Consider the following 23,765-nt stretch of genomic DNA (forward strand, 5'->3'; position numbering starts at 1 on the left):
TGTTTTATATCTTGAAAAAGCGTTCTACTAGCTGGATAGAAGGTCCTGTGAATCACTGCTGTCAATGAAGGTTGCTGTTATCAAGATGTCACTATCAGAGTATTTGTAATCTGGTCAATCGCGGGTCAGTCCCAACTATATGCTTGGTGCTCTGATCTTAGCGATAAGCTGATACTTCCGTAAGAAACCTCATATATATCCAGGGCTGTAGCCTTGCCTTGTGTGTGTCCGAGAGGGCCAGCTTTGCAATTCAGGGTAATTGCAAGCTTCATCTGCGACTCTCCGATATCCTATTCCAGCTATATCTTTAGGTCTTCTTCTTTCAGATCGTCGTCGAATTCGTCAACTTCCTTTAATATGTTGGTCCGCGACTTCGGATTAGTAAATTTAGAGATCTTATTAGACTTAGCAATGTAACTGATCTTGTCTTTCTATTATTGGTAATTCTTACCTCCTTTCAGCTTTTCAGCCTCAAAAAGGTCGAAGGATATGGTAGAACTCATCTTCTTTCGACGTATCGGTAAAGGGATCGTCGTAGTAAGTGGTTCGTGTGGGAGTGATGGAGGAGATGGAAGAGAAGGTGGAGGTTCGCTAGCGACTGAGCGTGCTGGCGACCTAAAAATATTCTTCGAGGGTGTAGCATACTCTTCTTCACTAAAGGAGAATTCACCTTTATCAGTCTCGGGGAATGAAGGTAATACCTCAAGCAGCTGTGCTGGCACGTATAGAGAGCTTCCAACGTCCGGCAGCGATAGATATCGCGGTTGCAAAGGAGAAAAGATTTCAGGTTCAAGCACCAATAATGGTTTCTCTAGAGCAAGCAATTTCTATGCCGCCTTTCCTCTCTTGTGCTGTATAGCTAGGTTTGCTTTAACTGCAGCTTCCCTTGGCTTCTTGCTTAGGGAACCGCTAGTATTAGCCTCACCTACTGCTTGTAATGATCAAGATTCAATAGTTGCGATGGTCGCGATGGTCGCGGATACGCGTTTTGACGAGTCGCGTGCCACGGTGACGAGTGAGTAGGGCTAGTATTCTAAAACACCGAAAAGATGCTTGAAGTCTTGAAAATACTTTGTGAATCAGGCTGCGGGGCTCATAAACTATTGCTATTCAGACCTACGTTACCGCCAAATACAAGGATTTCCTATCATTAAAGAAATTCGTAGTAGCTTTCAAGACTTCTATTACGAAGCTTGAAGCTCTCGATATTGCTCTACCTGCGAGATAGAATCCCGTGATGTTTATCGCTGCCTGCTCGGAAAAATGGCCTGTTCAGGCCGAGCGTCAGAGATCGTTCTTGCTTTTAGCTACAACTAGGTAAAAGAAGGCAGAGATCACCTTAGACTCCCTTATTAAGGACATTACGGACGAAGCACGTAATAACAATTCTAGGAGAACAATTCACGGCCAAGCTTTATACGGAAACAAGTCCAACTCAGCAAACAATTCAGCAAACAAATCAGGTGGAGATAATAATAACAAGTCGAAGGCATGATTGATAGCTGATAAGAGACTGAAGCGTTTGAAAAGAAAACTAGCAAGAAGTCAGTTCCTTACTTCCAGCGCACAAATAAAAGCAAGAGTAAAGGAAACAATAAGAAGGACGAGGACGGCGTTAATAACGAGATTTTCGGACACGAGCTCCTTCTTAGTTTGGATCCCATTCATACCTCGTGCAAAGACCGTTGGCTTTACGATAATAAATCAACTGATCACGTATGCAACGATCTCTTTAAGCTCACTATATATACAGCTAAAGAAGATCTCCTTTTTATAAGTACTTTGAGTAGCCCAGTTCGCTCTCTCGGTATTAGAATCTGTGATCAAATCACTCAAAACTAGCGGTATTACAAAAGTGCTTGAGTGTTACAATACACTTTACCTCCTTGAATCACCAGTCAATATTTATTCTGGTTTCAAATTAAGTAGAATTAGCGGTTACCAAAAAGGAAACAAGTTATTTATTTCTATTGACAAAGAGATTTATCAAGAGGATGCCAAGCTTTCATCGTTAAAGAATCTTGCGCATCTTTTGCTTTCGTCACCGACCAATACGCTTTGGCTGCAATCCAAGCTTCTATTCCCATCGATATCGCACCTTCCGCTTTCGTCACCTAACTTGAAACTCACGTTAAGCAAGTCGACCGCAGTCAACTTAGCTACAGCAACCAAAACAACAATTTCGCTCAAGAAGTTGCTCACTTACAAGAGTATACTTCACTCAACCAACCACCACGCCTTTAGCACTCTTTCCTCCGACATCAGCTTGGCTTTCGCGCAATTCCAAGATTTTAAAAGGGTGCCTAGAAAAGGGTGGCATAGCAAGGGGTGAGTGTATAAGCAAGGGGTGGTATGTCAATTGAAGGTTTTCCCCTCCTAGAGATCGTACCTACTATATTAGGTGGACCGTGCGCTTGGAGGTGGTTTCTACTTCTACTCAATCAATCAAAAAAGGTATATTAGTTTAGATACAACGGGATGTTGCCGAGAGCTTTTTGAGGCCTCGACGGAGGGGTGTGTTGCTAGGTATGGTGGAAGGAGAGCAGGGTGCATGGACCTCAAGCCTTGGCATTAGTCCTTATTACAACCTCGTCCCAATTCCTAGTTCTAGAGAATGCAAGTCAAGTCAACCACATCATCAGAACTGCTTCCTCCTGTGACCTAGTATTGTCACTAGATAAGTACTATCAATAGGAGTTGATACTGTCAAAGAAGACCTTTTTAAATGTGAAAAAAGAAAATTTGATATCCTAAGCTACTAGGGTTGGTTTTATAGAGTACTAATATTTGATATTAGGGGCGTTGAAGTTTGGGCAAGGTCAATTTCGTATATTGTTCTCATATATCGACACCCGATGTCTCTCATCAAGCATTGTTTCACGAATAGACTGAAGGACTGATTAACCGCGTGGCAGATATAATCTAGTAAAGTGTTACTTTCTAGCTGCTGCTTGAATATTCGAGCGGGCATAAGTGAATAGACAGCAAGATAATAGATCAGCAAATTGGAAATTCTTACTAATTTTTGAAACAAGCCCGCAAAGGTAAAAGCTAGCGGCGTAAACTTCAGTATGTAGAATATCACCAGGTAGGTAGCTTAAGTTACAAATCATCGAGAGGTGAAAGCAGGGCTGGCAAAGATAGACTAGAAAACACTAAACGACTCTAAGAACTTCCCAACTGGGTGTCACAATTTAGATTGATCATCTCTCCTAAGGTTAGCCGGAGCAAAGACCGAGGAGTGGCTCATGGGAATATCCAAAAGTGTCCTCCCTTCTTTGTGTAATACAAGGTAGTACTAGTACCAGTTTTCGTATTAACCCGCCCTATCTATTTTGCAAATGCCAAAAGAGTCCAGTCATTAGGAGAATGTATTTTCTCTTTAGCTGAAGCCAATTCCGACCTGTCTGTTAAAGCCTAAGTTTCATGCTAGATTATGCAAAAAATGCGCATTCAACAGAAACAAACTTGTTAGAAAGGCAGAAAAAGAACGCAAATCAAGACATCGTGACTATAGCTCTGCTAGTGCTTCTAATGTGTTCAAAGGCCAAGGTGATATCTATATATGGAATGAGAAAAATCGCAGACCAAATATCGTCTTCCTTATTATTGAGTGGTATCTAGAACTCCTTTCCTTGAGCAATTCTCCACGCCTGTCAAACAGTAGTTCAAATTCCATATGCGACCAACTCGGGTGGTCTCATCACCAATACAGATATTAATCTTTAAATATGGCCACCCAATTTGAACCTTTGAAAGCATTCTTGAAGTCTTCGGAATGACCGACTGTGGAAGCACAATCACTTTTCCTTCGTACCTCCTCGGCCTTCGGAAGCCATGCCGTAATTTGAGCGATGCGACTGGAATGCTGTTTCAAATCAGCAAATTCTCTGAATTTAAGGAGAGGGAAAACACCTACAGAAGGATGCGTCGACAGCCACTCGGGGAGCCGATCTTTTGAAAAAGCTTCCAGGCGTTTCCAGAATTTGATTGCCTCCTTAGGGTCATAGCAGCTATGCGCCATAAGCATCAACCCAATATAGTCCGCCTCGCTCTCCTGCTTTCTGGAAGCTGGTTGCATGACACCCAAATCCAGCATGAGATCCGCAAGCATGAGGCCGAGCCCCATGTTCAAATCCCAATAATCCAGAAAAGAAATTGCGAAGCGCAGTGGGTCCTGGATCAAAATGGCGCTGCTCAATCGTTCCTTGCCGTGCCGGGCGAGGTCATGTGCCATTTCGTGGCTGAGGACTGTAGCTAGTCCGTCTTCGGTTTTCGCAACGGGGAGCAAGCCACTGTAGACGAAGACTTTGCCTCCGGGCACTATAAAGGCATTCGCTTCTGTTACTCGTGAGTAAATATCGAATCAAACAGTCGAGGTGAACACACTATCGGATTCTATGACATGCACTTCCCAATCCTCGTGCTTCAAGCCACTAGCAGTAATCAACTTCGTCATGACCTTATTCACCAGCTCCGTCCTCTTATCCCAAGCTGGCAATATCGCATGGCTATTCAGCAGCATGATTACCTTGTAAGACAGCGCTCCTGCTACCTCAGCCATCGCATCGATAGAGCAGTTGAAGCGCCTTCTGCCAGTCGCAGGCACCGTTTCAAGGTTTGAAAAGTAGAAGATTGTGCCGCCTCCAACGGCCATTATGGCCATCCATCGTGTTGCGGGGCTTCGAAAAGCGCGGCGGAGTTGCTCGGGTGTAAATGGGGGCTCTGATTTCCGCGCCTCCTCCTCGTCGTATCGGTAATGAATTTTATGTGGAGGCTTTCGTCGAGGAGATGGTGGAGGAAACCGTCGGAATCCGGACTCGTACCTCTGCCGGATGAATGTTAAGGAATGAGGAAGTGGGGTTGCAAATGCTCGCGGCAGGACCTTGAAAGGCTTTCTACTCAGAGCTCTCAATGAGTTTTCGGGAAGAGATCGCGACAGCATTTCGAGACTGTGTGAAATGCATGCATAGTCTTAGATGTGTACGGAGTGAGGTCTTGGTTGTCGTTGTCAGCCTCGACTCCAAAGTCTTCGTCAGCTCAGCCTCGCTACCCCTGTTTCTTCGGCTAATTCTCGCTTGCTCGATAAGGCTTTATCGACGACCATAGTGGAGACTCCGCTCGTCATCAAGCTGGTCAGTCATCTTCCTCTTCCTCTTCTTCTACACAACACTTCCAAAAACACCTTCAACAACACCATCGAACTCGAGCAAGATGATGGAAGTAGCCGCAACCGCCGCAACTGCTCTCCATGGCATGTTCAAGTCAACACACCCCGTCAAAGCAAAATGGGAACGTATCAACAGTACCCCGCTGCCCCGCTCATCCCATACTCTGTCAGTCATCGCCGGCCGTGCATACGTCTTCGGCGGTGAGGTCAGTCCCCGGGAGCCAGTCGACAATGATATGCACATCATCACGCTCCCCTACGATGCCCTGTCGTCTGCCGACTACAGATCCGTACCCGCTAAGGCCGAAATGGCCGGCGGCGAAGTGCCACAGAAGAGAGTGGGACATACGGCTGCGGTTATTGGGGAGCGGATTTTCGTTTGGGGTGGTAGAGGAGGCAAGGAGATGAAGCCTTTGGAGGAGAAGGGCAGGGTCTGGGTGTATGATACGAGGACGGATGCCTGGTCTTTCCTGGACCCCGTGCCCGGCACGCCATTCCCCGAGGCGAGGTCATACCACTCGAGTGTTGCGATCGAGAAGCCAGAAGCAGGAAACACAAAGAGTGTCGAGATTGACAACGCAACGGAGCTCCCGAAGGCTGGTACTATCGCGGAGGCGGCACAAACGGACGCGGAGAAGGGAGGATATGGCACCTTCTTTGTGCATGCTGGATGCCCGAATAGTGGTAGAACCAATGATCTCTGGGGATTCGATGTGAGGAGCAAGACGTGGAAGGAGTTCCCTGCTGCGCCTGGAAAGCCGAGAGGTGGTACGTCCATCGCAATTTCGAAGCAGCGAATCTACAGATACGGAGGATTCAACGGTACCGGCGAGGAGGGGGGCCAAGTTGATATCCTCGAGCTGAGTCTGGATACTTTCAGCGGTACTGGCCCGTCTACGGAAGCTGCGGTCGTTCCAAAGGGCACTTGGCAGACTTTGGATTTCACCGAAGAGGGCATGAAGTGCCCGGGTAACAGAAGTGTAGCTGGGTTTCAATCTATCACCACTGGGATGGGTAGAGAGTACTTGGTGTTGCTACTCGGGGAGAGGGACCCTAGCAGTCAGGGACACGAGGGCGCCGGGAAGTTCTGGGGTGACGTGTGGGTCTTCCAATGTCCGCCTCTGGGCATGACAGGAGCTTCTTTCAAGGATGCAACATGGCAGTCTCTTGGAAAGGAGACTGGAGAAGGTCAATGGAGTCAGATGCAGATTGCCGATGCTGAGGGGGTTGAAGGAGAGGACATCCATAGATTGGTACCATCTGAGAGAGGCTGGTTTGCCAGCTCGACGATGGGTGATCTGGACGCTAGTAGCGTTGTCCTTTGGGGGGGCTTGAATGGAAAGAATGAGAGAGAAGACAACGGGTGGATATTGAGGGTTGAAGCATGAAATGACGATCAAGCGATTGGATGATTGAAGAATTATGAGGGATGACGGAAAGCTTACGATGTCACAGGGAGGACAACGCCTCTTCATTTTCGAAAGCAAAAAGCAACAATGCAATGGACTTTTGATCCAGAATATCTCCCGGCCCTCCCTATCGTTGACATTCGTCTCGACAGTTGCCTAATTGGGATGATTGGGATGTTGTATCCAAGCTCCACTCCACTCTGGTTTCCATCTTCACAGGCCCAGCAAGCAAAATGATAGCTAGCCTGCAATGCTCCTCTGCTGCTCCACTATACGAAGCATTCACTCCAGACCCGAAGAGACAGGACATTGTAGGTTAGCCCCCCAGTGTCTTTTCCACCCTCCTCCCCCTACTAACCTTCTCAAGATATATACCATCAGGCCCTCCGCAGCAGCCCTCGCCTCCACCGCGGCCCGGTCGATGAGCCCCACCTCTTCCCAGCCCGCAATGCCATCACCAAGCCGCCAATCGAAGCCGGCATCGCCGTCTGTCTCGGCATCTAGGGTCAGGCCATCACGTTCGGGAAGCGCCACTTCGCAGCGTACCTGCCAGGGCCCGGCAGCGAGACGGTGCGGCTCACGCACCACAGCCTGCATCAGGTGAGCCAGTCATGCCGAGAGCTCGCTGGGGTACCGTCATTATTCGAAGGAGCATCTGTGGCAGTGCACACTGCTCAGTACGTGCGAGTCTTGCACGATGTGTTCTGGTACGTTAACGTGTTGGTACGGGACATGGGGGTAATATGTATATATATATATATATATATATATATATATTGTTCGGAAAAGAATATGCTAAAACAGGATAGGACAGAAAATTCCGTTACTGGCGAGATACTTTGTAGCGACTGTTTTGGAAGACTACTCGATGATCAATGTATGCAATGAATATTTATTCGGCTTTATGGTGTGGCCGTTTGTTTACCTACCAGTATGAGAAGGGGAGTAACGGAGGGGTAATTATTACCCCGCCATGACCCGGGTATTGAGTCGATGAGATGAGCTCTTCAGATCCACTTGAACTTGACGTTTAGTAACTGACTGATACATAGAGGAGCTAAACGAAGGAGAGAGAAGACAAAGAGGTATAAATAAGTATATCCTCATACGACAACTCATACCTCTTCAACATGTTTTACAAATGCTCTAGACGTTGGAGCGACGTCCACGACAATCATCTTCCCGTCAACACCAAACCGGGAGCTTTACATGCACATCCCTCTCCCTATCGGATGGGTCGGTGATGGCGAGCGAAGGTCAAGAGGATTTCCGTGCTCGTGCTGCCTGAGACCTGAGATATGCCGACACGTGGTTCTCTTGCCATCCAGCATGTGACTGTGTGTGTCCATCTTTCAAGCCGGATTCTGATGATCGCCAAGGCCTTGTTTTTCGGTGGTATGCTGTCATATCTCGGGAGAAGCGGGCCCGGGTCTTGCAGCCGAGGAGGAGCAGGAGGAAGGGAAAAGAGAGGCTGAGGCGGTCGTCTCTTTCCTGGATAGTTGGATATCTGGATACTTGGATACTTGGATACTTGGAACGTTTTCCCATGCAGCAACGGCAGGTACGTCCCTTACCCCGCACCGCCACTGCTCGCGTAAGTAACGAAAACCAACCAAGACCAAGGGTCTCCCGAGCAGTCGATTGGTCAATCTCACAGCCCCCCTGTCTCGCCGGGACTTGGGATGACGTTCCAGCCACAGACGGTGACGCTGGGCTTGGCTGCCGCACGAAAAACTGGGCAGCGAGTGGGCCGTTGCATGCTTGGGCTTGGGTACTGTACCGGACCGGGAACTGATGGGAGGATGGGGATTACGTCGGGGATCACGTGTGGATCGGTGGTTCAGGAGGAGGAAATCAGGTTTTTGAGGATGGTGCTAGGGAGAGGGACTGGGAGGGAAGGGAGGGAGGGAGGAGGATCACGGTATATATATAAAAGGTATAGGAGAGACGTTATGCTGTGGGAAGTACCACCACTTCGCCTTACTCGAATATACCACACCATATTTCAAATTTCCAGACCGAACATCAACATCAACAACAACAACAACAACAACAACAACAACAACAACAACAACAACAACAACAACAACAACACCCCCACCCCCAACCCTTCATCATGTCTGGAATCCTCAACAAGGTCAAGGAGGCTCTCCACCACGACAAGCCCGCTACCTCCACCACCCACACCACCGGCACCACCCATACCACCGGCACCACTCACTCGGGCCTGGGCAGCGGGACGACCACCGGGACGGGATACAACACCGGGGTCGGACACACGGGTATCGGCAGCGGTCCCGGCGTTGGCCATGCCGGAAGCGGAATCCCAGAGGGCACTGCTGGACCGCATAGCAGCCGGGTTGCCAACGCGGCCGATCCAAGGAGTACGATTCACTTTTACTCACCACTCCCTCATGACCTCGACCTTGATATCAGTTTTTGAAGGACTTTGGCTAATCCGAGATGCAGTTGATTCCGACTTGGACTCGTCCCGTCACACCGGCGCTGGGGTTGGCGGTGTAGGGAGTGGAGTTGCGGGCTCCCATGGATACACTGCTCCGCACTCAAACAACTTGGCGAACAAGTAGGTGACTCTCAACTTCTTGCATCGTTGGCTTTGGAAGGCTCTCAAACGGGATTCTCGGAGAACGATAAGCTCGAAGAGATCGCTGTCGAGGCGTCATGCTGTCCTGTCAATTGCTTCACTCGACTGTACAACTATCTGACTTGTGTCTTATAGGCTTGATCCGAGAGTTGATAGCACCACGACAACATCCGGTTACAGCGGCACCCATGTGGGCAACACAGCCGGAACCCACACTGGCACAACCGGAGGCATTTCTCACTCGACGAACGCTGGTATGTTGTCTGTCTTCCTTGAAGTCGCCGAGCGATCGAGAGTCCGCCTGCTTCGTACCCTCTTCTACTTCGAGCTGGACGTAATTGATGCTAACCATCTTCTTTTCACAGGTCCCCACAACTCAAATATGGCAAATAAGTAAGCATCCCATGCTTCCGAAATGCTGTCTGTCTCGAGAGCTGTCCCCTCCGAGCAGCCTCGCTACGATCGAGCAGTATTTTGACTTGAAAATTGCATTACAGCGATGCCTTAAATTCTCTGGCTGCGTGTAAAACCTAGCTAACTGGATCTCAGGGCCGATCCTCGCGTCGACAGTGATCTAGATGGTCGTGGCAACCGTCACGGAGCCGCCACCGGGGGTCTCATGGGTGCGAGCGGAAGCCACGCCACACCCGGCTCAGGCACTGCTCAGAACACTGCCGGGTAAGCTCCCTTTCTATCTCCCCCCACTGGCTCTATTGATTCCAGGAGATGTATTGAGCGATCTTGAAACGTGATAGCTTAAGCGAGGCACTTCCCGCCCATGACCTTCTTCACTCGGCCTGGGTTCTAGAAAAATGCTAACATCATCTTCATCAGACCCCACAACAGCGATTTGCTGAACAAAGTCGATCCAGTACGTGCTTACAGCCATCCTCAATAATTCAAAGTCTTGAAACTCAACTAACACATTATCAGCGAGTCGATAGCGACCGCGACGGCTCGAAGACGTACGGCGGAAACAAGACGCACGCTTAGATGAGAATTCCAAGCCTTGGAATTGGATCAAGCGGAATAACAGATGTGTATTGCATGCCTTGATACCCTGAAGGGAGGAAACCCTCGCAAATCGGGACGCTTCTTCTTCTTCCTCTCCTTTTTCAAAATTCTGTGGTAAAACCTTGATGGTGCAGCTTCTATGATTGAACGTGCCCAAGACTTTATATTGAGAGAAACGAATTGGTCTTTACCAAATATATATCTTTACTATGACCAGGATCATATCTGCCCTACTAGAGTTGAGACAAGCTGTTATCTTCGCCGTGATCGAAAGCCTTTGTGATCAACAATGACGGTCTTGCGTATATAGCGTTTGCAGATTGTTGATATTCGCTTCCTTTGTAACTCGCTTAACTTGATCTCATTTCACGTAATTAATTATGAACTAGCCACTGGTTACCTAACTCGAAAATAGAAAGTTTCTCCTGCCATCATTTAACCGCTCGATTGCAAAACCGCGCGAACCCTTCTCCCCCTTTCCCATGATCGAGGGCCGGAACCAACACCACTACGTAGCTCATTCGTGATCAGTGACCCTGCCTATCTATCTGACCTATGACGTGACGTTAGCTTTGGAAAAAAAACACTATGAAAGATTTGTATGGTTTGACCTTGAACAATTCAATTAAAGAAGTTGTTTTTATAAGGAAATACGAGATGTTGCTGATAGGTATTCTCCTTTCGGCTAATAATGTTACTAGGTACGGGAAGACGACCCGAGCCGTCTTGAGCGGGCTGGTAGCTCCGTAAGGCGATGCGATAAGATAGGCTGATCTGAGGCTTATTCCGCCCCTCTCCGTACTGCAGCACTTAGCAAACAGAATGATCCTAGCAAACCGGACTCAGTTCCTGGCTGGGCTCTCTTGGCTCCATTAGTCACCATCCCACCTGACATGCATCTGTACGACGCGAGCTCGAGGGTCGGGCTTGCAACCATCCCAAGGGCTTGTCGCGGATACTTTGCTGCCTGCTTCAATCTCAATCTCATTTTCACCTCCATCTCATATCAATTGCCGATCCATCTGTGCTCTGTGGACTATCACCCTCACCTACTACGACTTACGAACTCACGAACTCACGAACTCACGATTTCTGGCGTCGCTTGCTGTTCCGTGCATTGGTCGCAGAGAGGGATGAGGTGCGTGAGGCTTGATTGAGGACGCGCGCGAGATGTGATCACTGGATGCTAATGCGCGACGACAGCCTCAGATTTGCGATGCACACCATATAAATCGATAGCGACGCGTCGTCCGCCTGGTAGTTGCCGAATACGCGTTGCGGGCTGCCGGGAGTGTATATAAGGACGCCATTTCCCCGCTGTAAACACGACCCTCGGCGCTCAAAAGCGAGGGAGACTTCGATAGCCGCCGGTCTACGAAACCCCCTCCCGTCAATGCGACTCGGCTATCTATACGAGGCGTCTCCCCTCTGAATCTCGGCCTGGCTCACCCTCTTGCTCCTGAGCTTTGCCCATGGCTTCCCTCACGGGAATCAGGACGGAGCTGGGGAATATGTTTACTCGCGATGAGGGTCCGACCGAGATGAAGCTTCCGAGTGGGAGGTGCAACTACACGAACCTAAGCGTGGGAGGGACTGCTCCCGTGTGTGGATGTCGACGCTTCTGGGATAAAGCGCTGGCAAGCCCACAGGATAGGTCAACGGCCAGATCGGGATTTTGTATGTGTGAACATCACGCTTGTTTTCATGATGATGGTCCACAGCAGAGCCAGGTCGGAGCCTCTGCAGATGCGACAGTGGCGAATGCCACGTTGACTTTCCGAGATGCCAATGCCTCTCTCCGACAATCCCCAGGGCAGAACCAAGGTCCAAATCCAGAGGTAAGGCGGGACTCCATACCGGATACGCAGCAATGGGGCCGTTATCTGCACTCGGGGTCTGTTCATAGCCTGCCTGCTATTCCATCTCAATGCCTGCTTCCGTCGGACACTGGCTCTGCAACATCTGGCAGTGTTGGCGCCTCTATCCGTCCATCTGGCCTAGGTCAAGCATTCAATCCAATGCCCACGATCCAATCCGGGATTGCCACAGGTCAACAGCCACAAAGCGACAGGAGAATGCAGATTTACGAGGATGCCGACGGCAATGCGTTCATGCAGAGCCTCACTGAGGTAGCAACGCCCAGTGCGCGTGCTTCTCAAGATCCAGCTGTTGCGGCCCAGTTGAGTTATCATCTCAACCGCGTCGAGGATGCTCTTGAGAAATTCCCGCATGGCGATGCTCAAGTGTCTGCAGAGCCTGCTGCTACGAAGACAGATGATCGGTCCCAAATGAATATAAACCCGTCGGAACCTCTTTCAGGACAGATCTCGCTTATGCCGCATGAAGGGGAAACGGAAGCTACGCTCCTGCCGAGACTTCGACACCTGGTCCACAATCTGTCCGAGTATCCAATCAGAATAACTAATCACGAACAGAGACTAGATTCGCTTGAGAACGCGACATTCCATGATCCTGCTGTTGGGGATCTCCAGGACGCGGACGATCGTCTGGACAACAGGGTTTGCGAGGTCGAAGAGAGAGTCCGTGAGATTGAAAAGGTGCAGGCTGCTATCAACGATGCCAGCAGTGTCAGCAGTAAACATATTGAGTCATTCGACTCGAGGATGTCAGTCACTTCCTCGGCCATGATTGCTTCAGCCATGGGTCGTCTCGATGCTGCTCGTCTTCAGTCTCTGGAATCTCAGATAGCCGAGCTTCAAGCTGCCGCTCTCCCATCCCCGTCACGCCCTTGGGAGATTGAAGTTGTCTTCCTGCCTTTTGGACCTCAACTGATGGGCATCTGGTCCTCACAGCAGAATATGAGTCAGCGATCACGGGTGAACAGTATGGCTACGGATGATTGGACCCAGACGCAGAACCACTCTATGGCTGCTGCTCAAACGTGCTTTGCTACCCATGACCAGGCTGCCGCGTGGCAGCATTCCGCTCCGGATCTTTCGGACCAGGACTCACAATGGTTGATGGCTAAAGCCTGTGCCTCCCATAGCAGGGTAGATGAGCGTCTCAGAAGCAGAGGACTGGTCAGAGTGGTTCGCATCCTCGGACCCGATGCCAGAGACGTCCAGGTTGCAATCATGAATGCCTTTGGTGAACTTCCCAATGTTCTCGCCGAGGACCCTTACACCCAACTCGACGAAAACGTAGGCTCTGTTCCCAGATCTTTGAGAAACTTCCTGGGGTTATCGGCTCCGTGGATTCCTCTGCGCAAGATTCACAGGGATTCATGTCTACGCTACCTCACTCCTTCGGAGATGGTCACACCAGCCCTCTGGACTTTCTCATTCCTATCTTCCAGCGTCGCCATGAGGCACAAAGGGATCCGTCGTCTCTATGTTACGCAAAGAGACAGTTACGTCCAACAACTCGGCAACCAAAGCGTAGACTGGACATGGCAAAAGCTTCGCATGCTTCCGCGTGTCTATCCAGACGTTTCCACAAGTCTGAACTATACTCCCGAGCGCGACGCTGAAGAGCCCTGCTGGGAATTTGATGAGCGTCTTGATCCGGCACACGAAAGCGTACATTCAACATTCACATCATGCATTTCCTCGCTGAGCATCTGCTCGCCTCCTCACCAAGACGCTCAGTTTGAACAACCGTCGCTCTCTGATTGTCTCTCATCAGCAGCCGTTTCGCCCGATGCTTCTACAACTCCAACTTCGGTTGCAGCCGCCCAGCATGCAGTGCCACTGTCTTCACTCAGAGAGCGCCAGCCTTTCCGGCCGGTTCCCATCCGCACGACTTCCATGCCAACCATGGTCCCCACCAAATTCTCGAACTCCCAGCACGGCAACTGTAAACGCCGCATCACATCCCTCGACTGCGAATCCCAGTCTTCCCCGTCCCGTGTCCCTTCCACGTCCACAGGCGCGAACATCACGCTCGCTAAACGCCGCCGCATCTCCCATTCTCGCTCCCGCTCCCCGTCCAGACCAAGAGATACTCCCAAGTACAGCACAGGCCCGTCAAGTCCGCACGCCTTGTTCGACGACGCTAAGCACGATCGCGAGAAAGAGGAAGGCATGACGCCCTTCGCGTACGCGACGCCGTTCAGCAACGCCCCGTACACTGAGCGTGGTGGTAAAAGCAGCATCGGAATATACGAAGACGGCAGTCAAGACGGACTCGGTGTCGATGACGATAATCATTACGGCAGTACCACAGACGAAGTCTACGCTGACAACGACCACGTCGGCGACGAAGAACCTGGCTACGAAGCTCACGCGCTCAGCGATTTCGGGCAAGACGAGGATGCGTATTACGTGCACGGCAGACTGGTTGATGAGGAGTGGGAGGGCGTGCAGGATGAAGTTGATTACGAGGCTAGTGCGGGCTTCGGAAAGTCGGGGACGGGACCGGTCTTTGGAGGTGGCAGTTTTGGGAGAAGTGCAAGAGAGCGGGATGAGGATGGGGGGAGTGAAGCGAGTAGTATGCCGAGTGAGTACCCTATCCGACAGCCCGATTCTGCCTTTGATCAGGGGGTTGGGGCCGCGAAGGGGGGATTCAAGATTCACATCGACGATGAGGTAGAGGTTGCTGCTCACTAGCCATGCCATGATGGACGGGGTCGGGTCGTGAAGTGCGGTGAGGGGCCCATCGGCAGCGGGTGATTATTTGGTCTGATCTATGAAGATCTCTAAGAGTGGATACGCGACTTGTTTTCTTTCCTTTCCGCATATCAACGACATCGCTTCTCCCGTTTTGCTTTAACATGGGGAGTTCTGGGATCAGCGCTGGCGTTTGGGCTCGCTTTTTTGTTTGGCTTCTTTACTTTTAGCGACTCATTTTTATCTGCCCACGTTTTTTTTTTCTTCTTCTCGGGATTGGGAGGCGGAGGACGGAGACGGAAGAATGGATGGAATGGAAAAGGAAGGGAAGCTCCCCTCTCTGCTTTTTTCCCCTTGTATTTTAGATAGATATAGGGGGGTCTTGCTTGCTACTCGTATATACGACGACGGGGTTGGAAATTGGAAAATATGGGTATTTATTACCCAGACACCTACTTATATAAAATACTATTATCAGATCCTATTGATGCATAGTTCTCTGCCGTTGGGATAATTTTGTTTTTCCTTTTTTTTTTCTTTTTCTTTTTCTTTTTTTTTTTGGGGGGGAAACTTAGATGACCCAAATCCAGTCAGAACTGTCAACTGTTACGCCGCCACCTCTCCTCCCTCTCCCCGGCGCGGTAGGCTTCCTACGCTATACAGCACAACCTGCTCGTCTGCCAGCGGTCATTCATTAGAAAGTTGGAAAGCGCGACCGAAAAGAGCACACCACACCACGTCCGTTCGTGAGTAGAGAGAGAGGGGTTCCTCTTTCTGCTTAGAGGATTGGCTGGTGATGAGTGACAATAAGGAGGGAAGTGGCAATGGGATGAAAAATCGGCAGCGGCGGGCGTGCGGGATCGATCGCGGAAAAGGGGATTCGACACGAGGTACCGGGTTTTGGTGACGGGAGGTTTGATGTGCGGTTGAGATTGTCAGGGTAGATTACTGCTGCTTGACGTCGTTGCGGTCGTCGTTGATTAGGATTGGCTATTTGTAATTTTCTTTTCGGGATATTCTGCTCCAGCTGTCCAGTGTCTTCTTTGTGGTCTTGGTTTGCAAGAGATGTACCTGTCGGCTCGAGAATACTTTCTTCTTATTTATGAGTAGTACTTAGATGACAACGGAGCAGGTGCGATCAGGGGGGTATTGGATTGGATTAACCGTTATCCGACCAGATATCAAAGTGAATGAATAGACAACAACAACTACTTACAATTCCATCCGGTAAAGGTGCACCGGCCAGTAGGTACCAAGTGAGAAACTGCTTCCGCTTGCTACCCTAATGCGGAAGGTACCGAGCTCAGCTGACAGCTGGGGTGCTTCAGATCAGATAAAACCCCCTCGTTCCCTCTCTCGAGATGCGCTCCATTGCTCTTACCATAGATCAGAGCAAAATTGAGCTCCGGACGTGGTTTTGGATCTGGTGCTCACTGCTTGGTATTTTCTATGAGCAGGCTCGGATCTTGACAATCGCTTCGAAGGACGCGGCGGAATTCGGTGAGATGTGGATTTGGAGCGCTCGCTCGCTCGCTTGAGTCGTCTTATCTTATCGGATGAGAGACTCGTATGCTATCATGCTTGGATATTTACTTGTATCACAATAAAAAAAAATGACAGCGATGATCGCATTGACAGCAATTACCTATCGCAGAGGTAGATGAAGCAGGGCGCGATGCTCAGACGCACAAAACCCGGTGATAAGAAGGGCATGTCATATCTCGTGACAGCAAACAGATCCCCGCCTCCCATCAGAGGTATACTCTTCACATACATGTGAGACCTCTCCGACGGGTATCCTTCGTCAGGAATCGAAGCTGCAACGTGTCTCACTCCGCAGCTCTACCGCCTTCATCTGCTCCAGAAAGAGCTGCTGCCCCTTACCCTCCCGCAGCTGTAGATGCAAACGCTTGTCTGTTACACCTCTGGAAGCAAGCCAGATCCCCCTCGGACCAGTTCTGCGCGTTCGAAATGCCGGACTTCCGTATTCTTCAGACTCCCATCGGATGAGAATCCCTAAAGCGGCTCGCTCGCGCATATTGTAATCGAATCAAGATTCCCCTTCTTGTGCAATACAATCCACTACATACGTATGAAGAAGCCACGCGGTAACCCATCGCTACGCTACAACCAGAAAAGAAAAGCCAAACCTTTTTAGAACTCGACTTGCGATAAGGTTGTATGGATTTAAGAATGTACAAAAGTATGCCGAAACCGATGAGAATAAGCCTCGATACTTGGGATTTCACGACTGTATATACGGCCTCCGGAACGACAGGATTTAGTATTGTGCTATGCTCTTGAAACGCATCGCGATGAAAAGATGATGGCGAAAATGCGGTTGACAGCAAAACTGAACGGCTGAGAATGTGAACCGTTCACTAAGTAAATTCGTGCTTCCGCGCTTGATTAGACGGAGTATATCTGTCCCTGTGCAAGAAGACAGGAGAGGAGAACATGGGTGCCGAATCGTCGTTTGGTTTTTATAAAGGAGTAGGAGTACCGGTACATACATGTATGTTTCTTAACTGTCTAACGAATACTAGGCGACGCTTATATCCCTTGTGCCTTCCTGTCGTTCAAGTCCGTAGGCCGCAGATCTTTTCAGAATACAAGCAGAGACATATTGCGATGTTTGGTAACGTATTCCGTGCGACACGCTGATCGCGGGATGTATCTCTATATCTCTAGTCACTTGTACGTAGCACCGAGAAGCCCTCGCTCTACAGTAGGTAGTGTCATGTCATACCTACCTAGGTCTAGGCAGAAGTCTACTTACCGTACGCTAGGTGGGTGCACCACCGTTATCGGATCCTACTCCGCAGCTTCCCCACACCTTGTAAAAAAATCCACCTCTTGCAACCGACGTCCTCCCAAACCATCAAGTAAAGTAGTAGGAAAGCAGCATGAATGTCTCCGACAACAACATCACCAACCCAAACATGCCAAAGCTGTCTACGGAGATCTGTGACGGGGTATGCAGTCTCTTGCGCTTGCTATCCACGTCTTCATCCGTGCTCGCTGACGCAAGATATACCTACCGGTATACGAAGATAAACTCGTCACGTGCAGGATCCCAGCTTCTACTGTACGATGGGCCAGAAGATGCATGGCTATCCCGAACATATGATTGATAGACAAGGGAGACAAGCGGCTCTCGGTCTTGCGCTTGGTCAACAAAGGCTTCTGTCGGAGCGCATCGATTCGTTCCCTTCGAATCACACATACAGAGATTTCAAGAGGTGAACCCCAAAATCCCTGTCATCGGGCTGCAAAGCGCTTATTTGAAATACCGCACCGTCAATACTGTGCCGCGGTCCAAGAGGTCGAGAGAGGTAATAGGTTTATGCGTGCAGAGACATCTATCTGCACACCGTCAGCTGTTCATCGAAGACCTCGCTGCGCTACTTCCAGCATGCCTCTGCAACTTCCGAAATCCGGCAGCCTTCAGTATCCTGTTTCCAGGCGATGCACCAACTTTGTATACTAAGCCTTGCCAGGACTACATCTCGCTATATTCCATCCCCAAGCTTGCTGGTGTCGGCAGCAAGACGTAGCAATTGTCAGATATTCCAAAGAAAGCAAGAATCTGCCATTTCAGTCTGCAAGTTTTGCTAGATCTCTAGGAGAGGCCAAAAGCAAAAGAACATACAACAGCAGGTATTCGCTGGTGGTCACCCACCCAACTACTAATCTGCCGATCTGAGGCTTGTGTATGGCAGAGCGGACGGGATGCCCAATTCTTCTCAGTCTGTGGTCGTATGTGCCCGGAGAGCCATTCGAAGGTATTATGTTCCCTTTACAATTCTGCTTTGCCAAGCTTTCACTACTCCGCAGAAACGACTGAGTTATATTCCCTGTAACTCCCTCTGCTCTATGTTGTACAGAAGCAAAAAGAGCTTCGATTACGATACATAGGTAGGCACATTGCAAAGGCAAAGGCATCAGAGCAAATCAGCCATAACGAAAACGCCAAAGCCAACGCCAACGTCCAAGTCATCCATCCAGCATGTCCCTGACCTGTCCTGAACAACGGCCATTAGGGACGAGGACAGTCTCGTCGCTCACCACTTACTTTCGCGTATATCCTCATTTCTTCCGAGCCCCCTTCAGATCACCCTCGGTCAATATCTGCACCGCCTCTTCCCACCCCCTCGAAGACGCCATATCGAGTACCGTATTACCCATATCATCTTTCGCCTCCAGGTCGATACCGCAGGTCCTCGCCAGTAACCTCAACACGCCCTCATTACCATTCTCCACTGCCTGCATAACCCCGTTCCAGCTCCGGTAAATCTTGTTGGGATCGGCGCCCTTCTCCAGCAACCACTCCAGGACCGTCGTGTTGCCGTCCCGGAAGGTGCGGAGCGCCTTGACGACGGGCAGGTGCTCGCCGGGCGCGTTGACATCGGCACCGGCCGGGCCGATGAGGTAGGTGACGATCTCCATGTGCTTCTCGCGGATGGCCGTCGTGAGTGGGGAGAAGACGCCTCCGGTCTTGTCCTCGACGGAGACGCCCGCGGCCAGGAGAAGCTGGATGGACTCGAGCTGGTCGGCGTGGACCGCTCTCTCCACGATCCCCTTGAAGGCCCGTGGCTCTTTGATCACGGTCAAGAGCAGTTTGAGAATGGGGGGGTTGTTGACCGCCATGAATATGGGCCAGTCTACAGGCGATTAGTTTCACGAGTTGTTCATGAGATGGGTATCTGGGGGGGGGGGGGGGGGGGGGGGGGGGGGGGCAGCTCACCTTCACCACGAGCATGGGGATCCGCTCCTCTCTGTAGGAGTATCTCTACAAGCTCCATTCGGTTCTCCCGGATAGCGGTTGTGAGGGGTGACTTCCCCTTGGCATTCCGGTCGTTTGGACTTACACCGTTGTCGAGCAACCAGTTGATCGCATCGAGGTTATTGAAGCTGACCGCCAGCTCTAGAATACCCTTGGGCTTGTTGAGGTCAGCACCTGCCGCAAGCAAAGCCGGCAGGAAGTGCACCCTGTTTTGCGTCACGCATGTGAACGTGGGATACTCTGCAGCGGGAATGTTGGGATCGGCGCCATTGCTCAAGAGCAAGTCGACCAACTCATCTCGATCGTCGCGGATGGAGGAGCAGAGAGGAGTAAAGATACCGTCTTTCTTCGTGTCGGGGTCGACGCCTGCGCTGAGGAGCGTTCGGACGACTTCGATATTGTTGGTACCGACAGCCAGTTCCATGATACCCGGTGCGTGCCGGTGGTTGGCCCCGTGTGCGAGCAGGGCAGCAAGACAGGCTGGGTAGTGGATGGAAGGCCAGAGCATGTGTTTTGGCCCAGGCAGGTTTGCATCGGCGCCGCCCTCGAGGAGCGCCGAGGTGATGTCTGCTCGGCCAAACATGATCGCCTCAAAGAGGGCAACCTTGCCTTCGCGGGACTTGGCATTCGGGTTCGCCCCGTATGCCAGAAGCAGCTCGATGAACTTCCGATGCGTCTTCTGTTTGATGGCTGCCGTGAGTATCGGTGTGCCTTTGCTGGTGACGGAATTGGCATCACCGTTGTATTGGAGGAGGAGTTGGGTCATGTTGGCCATGTTAGCCGTGACGGCGACGGCCAGAGGCGACTCCTGATTCTCGCCGTAGCGGGCACTCAAGTTGGGGTTGGCGCCATATTTGAGCAGCATCGTTGCACCGGGGAGGAAGGACTTCTCGACGCAAGCCAACAGCGGTGTCAAGCCGTCACGGCCGGCTTCGTTGGCCTCGGCCCCAACCAGCAAGAGCAGGCGGATGCTCTCCTCGTCGTGAGCGAAGATGGCTTCGATGAGCGGGTGCCTGTTTTGGTTGGCGGCTGCAGAGACGCCGCGGTGCAGGAGCTGTTCGACGATCCTATGGTTTCTGCCCCGGATCGCAGTCACGAGGGCCTCCTTCATGTTGGCGTTGTCCCCTTCTGATGAAGGTGATGGGAATCTAAAGGACACGGGCATCAGATTCTGCTTAATCGAGGTGACTCCGGCTATGCCAGATGCCGGTACGAAGGGGACATGATGCAAACTCACACTCTCGGCATGCTTGAGGGATCAACACTGTATCTCACAACCTTGCTTGGGTCCAGCTCCAGGCCGGCCATATCATCGTGGAAGATTGACGGCGTGTGGCTCGTCATCGATAGAGCATCATCCGCGATACTCCGTCTTTCGTCCTGCAGGAAAGGATCAACGCTCGAGAGGGTGGAGCTCGTCAGGTAGGCGCTGTCGTGCGAGGGGTCTGAGTGGTAGGAAATAGGTGGACGAGTGTGGTGCAAATCGTGAGTTGTCGAGACGCGTCCAGTAGAGCCATCATGAACGCTGGATGAGGTTCGGCGGACGCCTACCCAGCCCGCCTGTGATGGTGTATGGCGGTCCGACTGTGTTTGGGGCCGGTGAAAAGTTTGGCTGTTACTTGTCTCGCTATACAGGCTGCGTGCTTGGCTTTGTTGTTGTGGCCCGGGAAGAGAGGGCATGGGCGGGTAAGAAGACTGAGGCTCATTTTTCTGAAGTCGCAATGGCGCTGGTAGCGCGTGTTGAGCAAGAATGGACGGAGCCTAGATGAACGAACGCATATCAAGGTCAGTGGCTACTCTGCAGTCTGGGACAACACTGACGGGATCAAAAAAGGGGGTCCAAGCGATAAGCGAGGTGGGAAAAGGGGAGCATGGAAAGGATTCTCACCGCCTCCATCTCCAACTCCTCCCTCTCCTCCTCTCTCCTCTCCTCTCTCCTCTCATTCTGTCTGCTTTCATCCTTCTTTACTTGCCCTTTCTCGACTGCGGATCGATCCAGCGCCGTCGCCAATCCAGTGTACCCAAAGCCGCGGTCCTGTCGTGGCACGCTGTGGTCGCCGCTGGAATTCTGATTCCAAGTAATAACCATGCTACTTATCTTCAAGCTCTCCCGCGTCCTCTTCAACGCCGTGGCGACCTTACAAATGTCCCCCTCGATATCTCCAAACATCCTCCCCCACTTCGACATCCCTTTCTTCCGCGTCATCTTCTGTATCAGAGCATCTATCAAATTGAAGTCAGACTGGGTGACACGGAACTTCATCTCAAGTTCGGCCAAGAGCTCCTTTGGTAGCCGCTGCAATTTGGGATTTGCCGAATTGAATGATCTGAGTCCGGCTTCGAGCGAATACAGTATCTCGCAAGTCGAGAGGAAGTCGTGGGAAAGCTGCACGAACGATGCTGGCGGCTTCGTGTGGGCTGTCATGTACTCGAGGATGTGGACTGCGACAACATCGATGCAGTGGGTTGTCTTCTGGCACAGCTCCAGGCATTGCGTTTGCGCCTGTGTTGGCATGGCTTGAGGCGCCATCTTGACCTCTTTCTTTGCGCCGGTCGGTGGCTGTGTGCCTCTGATGGTCCCGGGACGCTTTAAACTTGATTTTGATGCGTGGTTCACGAGGGCTGGATTCGACGTGGGATTCTGAGTTTGATCTTTGCGGACAACTGGGGAAAGTGATTTTGATTTTCGTGGAATTGGTGGGAGTGGTTGGTCTGGCGGAGGGGAGGGGGCAAAGCCCGCTTTGAGGGCCAGGGGGTCCTCGAAGTCGATGGAGAGGGCTGCCAGCAGGTCGAAGGAGCTGTGGGTTTTTTCTTGGGAAGAAAAATTCATGCTATCGTCTGTAGCCGATCCTGATATCGTACATAGAGCTTTCCCAACACGACAGTGAAGCTACATCACCGAACAAAGCACCTTTCACGGCTGGGTGAGGGTGGCCGATGGATTTATCATTCACTCCTTATGAGAGTTTTATGGACACGGAAGACCAAGCGTGGCGGCAAGCGGATTAGATGGATATGAAGAGTCTGTGCATGCAAAATCCTGGTCCTGGGCATGTGATGGAGAGACTGCTAAGCGAGTACCCGGGTCTTCCAGAAGTCCGAACGTCTACGTACTTACTCTGTACTTGGCTTGGTCTCCAGGATATGCTCTTGATGCCTTTTATGATCTAGTTTTGCCCTGGCTCTCTCTGAATCCAGCTTAGTCGTACAGCGTCGAAGGTTGTAAGTAGTACTGTATCTGGTTGGCTTGAAATTCCTTGCCAAGCTGGGCCCCCCTTTGCGATATGGTTCAGACTTCAGACTCCAGACTCCCAGGCTTCTGACTTCTGACTTCTGGATAAGATGCTCTGTCGTGAATCCTCCGAAAACGTCCGAGAGATTCTCCACGAGTCATTTCTCCTGATTGCCACCGTCCAAGCTCTTTATACATCATCGGAAACCAGGACGTCTTGGACTTGGACAGGTGATATGGTATAGTATCGCGGCACCAAATCCCCATGTTGACATGTTGACATGTTGACACGGGGAAATCTACCATCATCCTAGTTATTCCACCCAGGGAACTTCGGGATCACCTCAGTATCACAAGAACGTGGTACTGCTCAATATCGTCTACCCCATACTGCGCCAAGGTTTCTCTGCATTGCAGCTCGATGGGCCATACTTGAGTAGCGAGATCGCCATGTGCATTACACTTTCCTTTCCTTAGCCCCAAGAGAGGTTCGAACTCCAAATCCTTGCCCCCTCAGGGGCAGTGGCCCGGAGCCAGGACTCGGAGCTCATTACAAGTACTCTTAGCAAACGGACGTTGTTCTCGCTTACGTCTTCCTATTCAGCACCCAGGGAGAAGAATACGGAGAGCATTTCCGCGGCCAAGTGATCTGGTTGCCGGTTCTACCCATGTCGGCCTTACACATTCGCTGCGGATATGGACCATGCGGAGTGGCTAACCCAACCCAATCGGGCAGTTCTGAAGCGCACGCAAAGCCGTGCACCGTTGCAGCGGGTCGCGGTCTTGGCTTCAAGGAAAGTCAAAGAAGTACCGGTACCGTACATGCAATGCAGAATTGCATCCCCAGAAACGCTGGCTATTCAAGGTTTTTCAGGGCGAGGGCGAGCTTCCGAGCTGGGTTAGGGTCAGGGTCAGGGTCGGGTAGTCGGGGCTGCAAGTTTAAGGCAGGTGCCTAGGTGTGTATAAGGTCGATATCGTGAA

The 23,765-nt window shown here is 51.0% G+C and overlaps 5 protein-coding genes across 6 annotated transcripts; 3 read left to right on the forward strand and 2 right to left on the reverse strand.

The window, feature by feature from the left end:
- Nucleotides 1-3,718: 3,718 nt before the first annotated feature.
- On the reverse strand, nucleotides 3,719-4,945 carry L3040_005849 (uncharacterized protein; the record flags this gene model as incomplete). Its single annotated transcript, XM_007287854.1, has 3 exons — nucleotides 3,719-3,868; nucleotides 3,920-4,341; nucleotides 4,390-4,945. 3 exons carry the CDS (start codon nucleotides 4,943-4,945, stop codon nucleotides 3,719-3,721), a joined length of 1,128 nt encoding a protein of 375 aa, XP_007287916.1.
- Nucleotides 4,946-5,214: 269 nt separating this feature from the next.
- On the forward strand, nucleotides 5,215-6,558 carry L3040_005850 (uncharacterized protein; the record flags this gene model as incomplete). 2 transcript variants are annotated; one of them, XM_066154675.1, is made up of 2 exons in its annotated part: nucleotides 5,834-5,883; nucleotides 5,976-6,558. In XM_066154675.1, 2 exons carry the CDS (start codon nucleotides 5,834-5,836, stop codon nucleotides 6,556-6,558), a joined length of 633 nt encoding a protein of 210 aa, XP_066011522.1. The 2 variants fall into 2 exon arrangements, with proteins under 2 accessions (XP_007287917.1, XP_066011522.1); XM_007287855.2 differs by having other exon boundaries at nucleotides 5,215-6,558.
- Nucleotides 6,559-8,695: 2,137 nt separating this feature from the next.
- L3040_005851 (uncharacterized protein) lies at nucleotides 8,696-10,177 on the forward strand (the record flags this gene model as incomplete). Its single annotated transcript, XM_007287856.1, has 6 exons — nucleotides 8,696-8,963; nucleotides 9,049-9,163; nucleotides 9,320-9,577; nucleotides 9,734-9,862; nucleotides 10,019-10,055; nucleotides 10,118-10,177. The coding sequence occupies 6 exons, from the start codon at nucleotides 8,696-8,698 to the stop codon at nucleotides 10,175-10,177; spliced, it is 867 nt and encodes a 288-aa protein (XP_007287918.1).
- Nucleotides 10,178-11,670: 1,493 nt separating this feature from the next.
- L3040_005852 (uncharacterized protein) lies at nucleotides 11,671-14,766 on the forward strand (the record flags this gene model as incomplete). The annotated part of the gene is made up of 1 exon (XM_066154676.1): nucleotides 11,671-14,766. One exon carries the CDS (start codon nucleotides 11,671-11,673, stop codon nucleotides 14,764-14,766), a length of 3,096 nt encoding a protein of 1,031 aa, XP_066011523.1.
- Nucleotides 14,767-18,855: 4,089 nt separating this feature from the next.
- L3040_005853 (uncharacterized protein) lies at nucleotides 18,856-22,382 on the reverse strand (the record flags this gene model as incomplete). Its single annotated transcript, XM_007287858.2, has 4 exons — nucleotides 18,856-19,430; nucleotides 19,514-20,700; nucleotides 20,790-21,313; nucleotides 21,441-22,382. The coding sequence occupies 4 exons, from the start codon at nucleotides 22,380-22,382 to the stop codon at nucleotides 18,856-18,858; spliced, it is 3,228 nt and encodes a 1,075-aa protein (XP_007287920.2).
- Between the last annotated feature and the right edge of the window lie 1,383 nt (nucleotides 22,383-23,765).

Source organism: Drepanopeziza brunnea (genome assembly GCF_022702325.1).
Source record: "Drepanopeziza brunnea f. sp. 'multigermtubi' strain 214-2 chromosome Unknown ctg9, whole genome shotgun sequence".
In the NCBI taxonomy this organism is placed as follows: Eukaryota; Fungi; Ascomycota; class Leotiomycetes; order Helotiales; family Drepanopezizaceae; genus Drepanopeziza; species Drepanopeziza brunnea.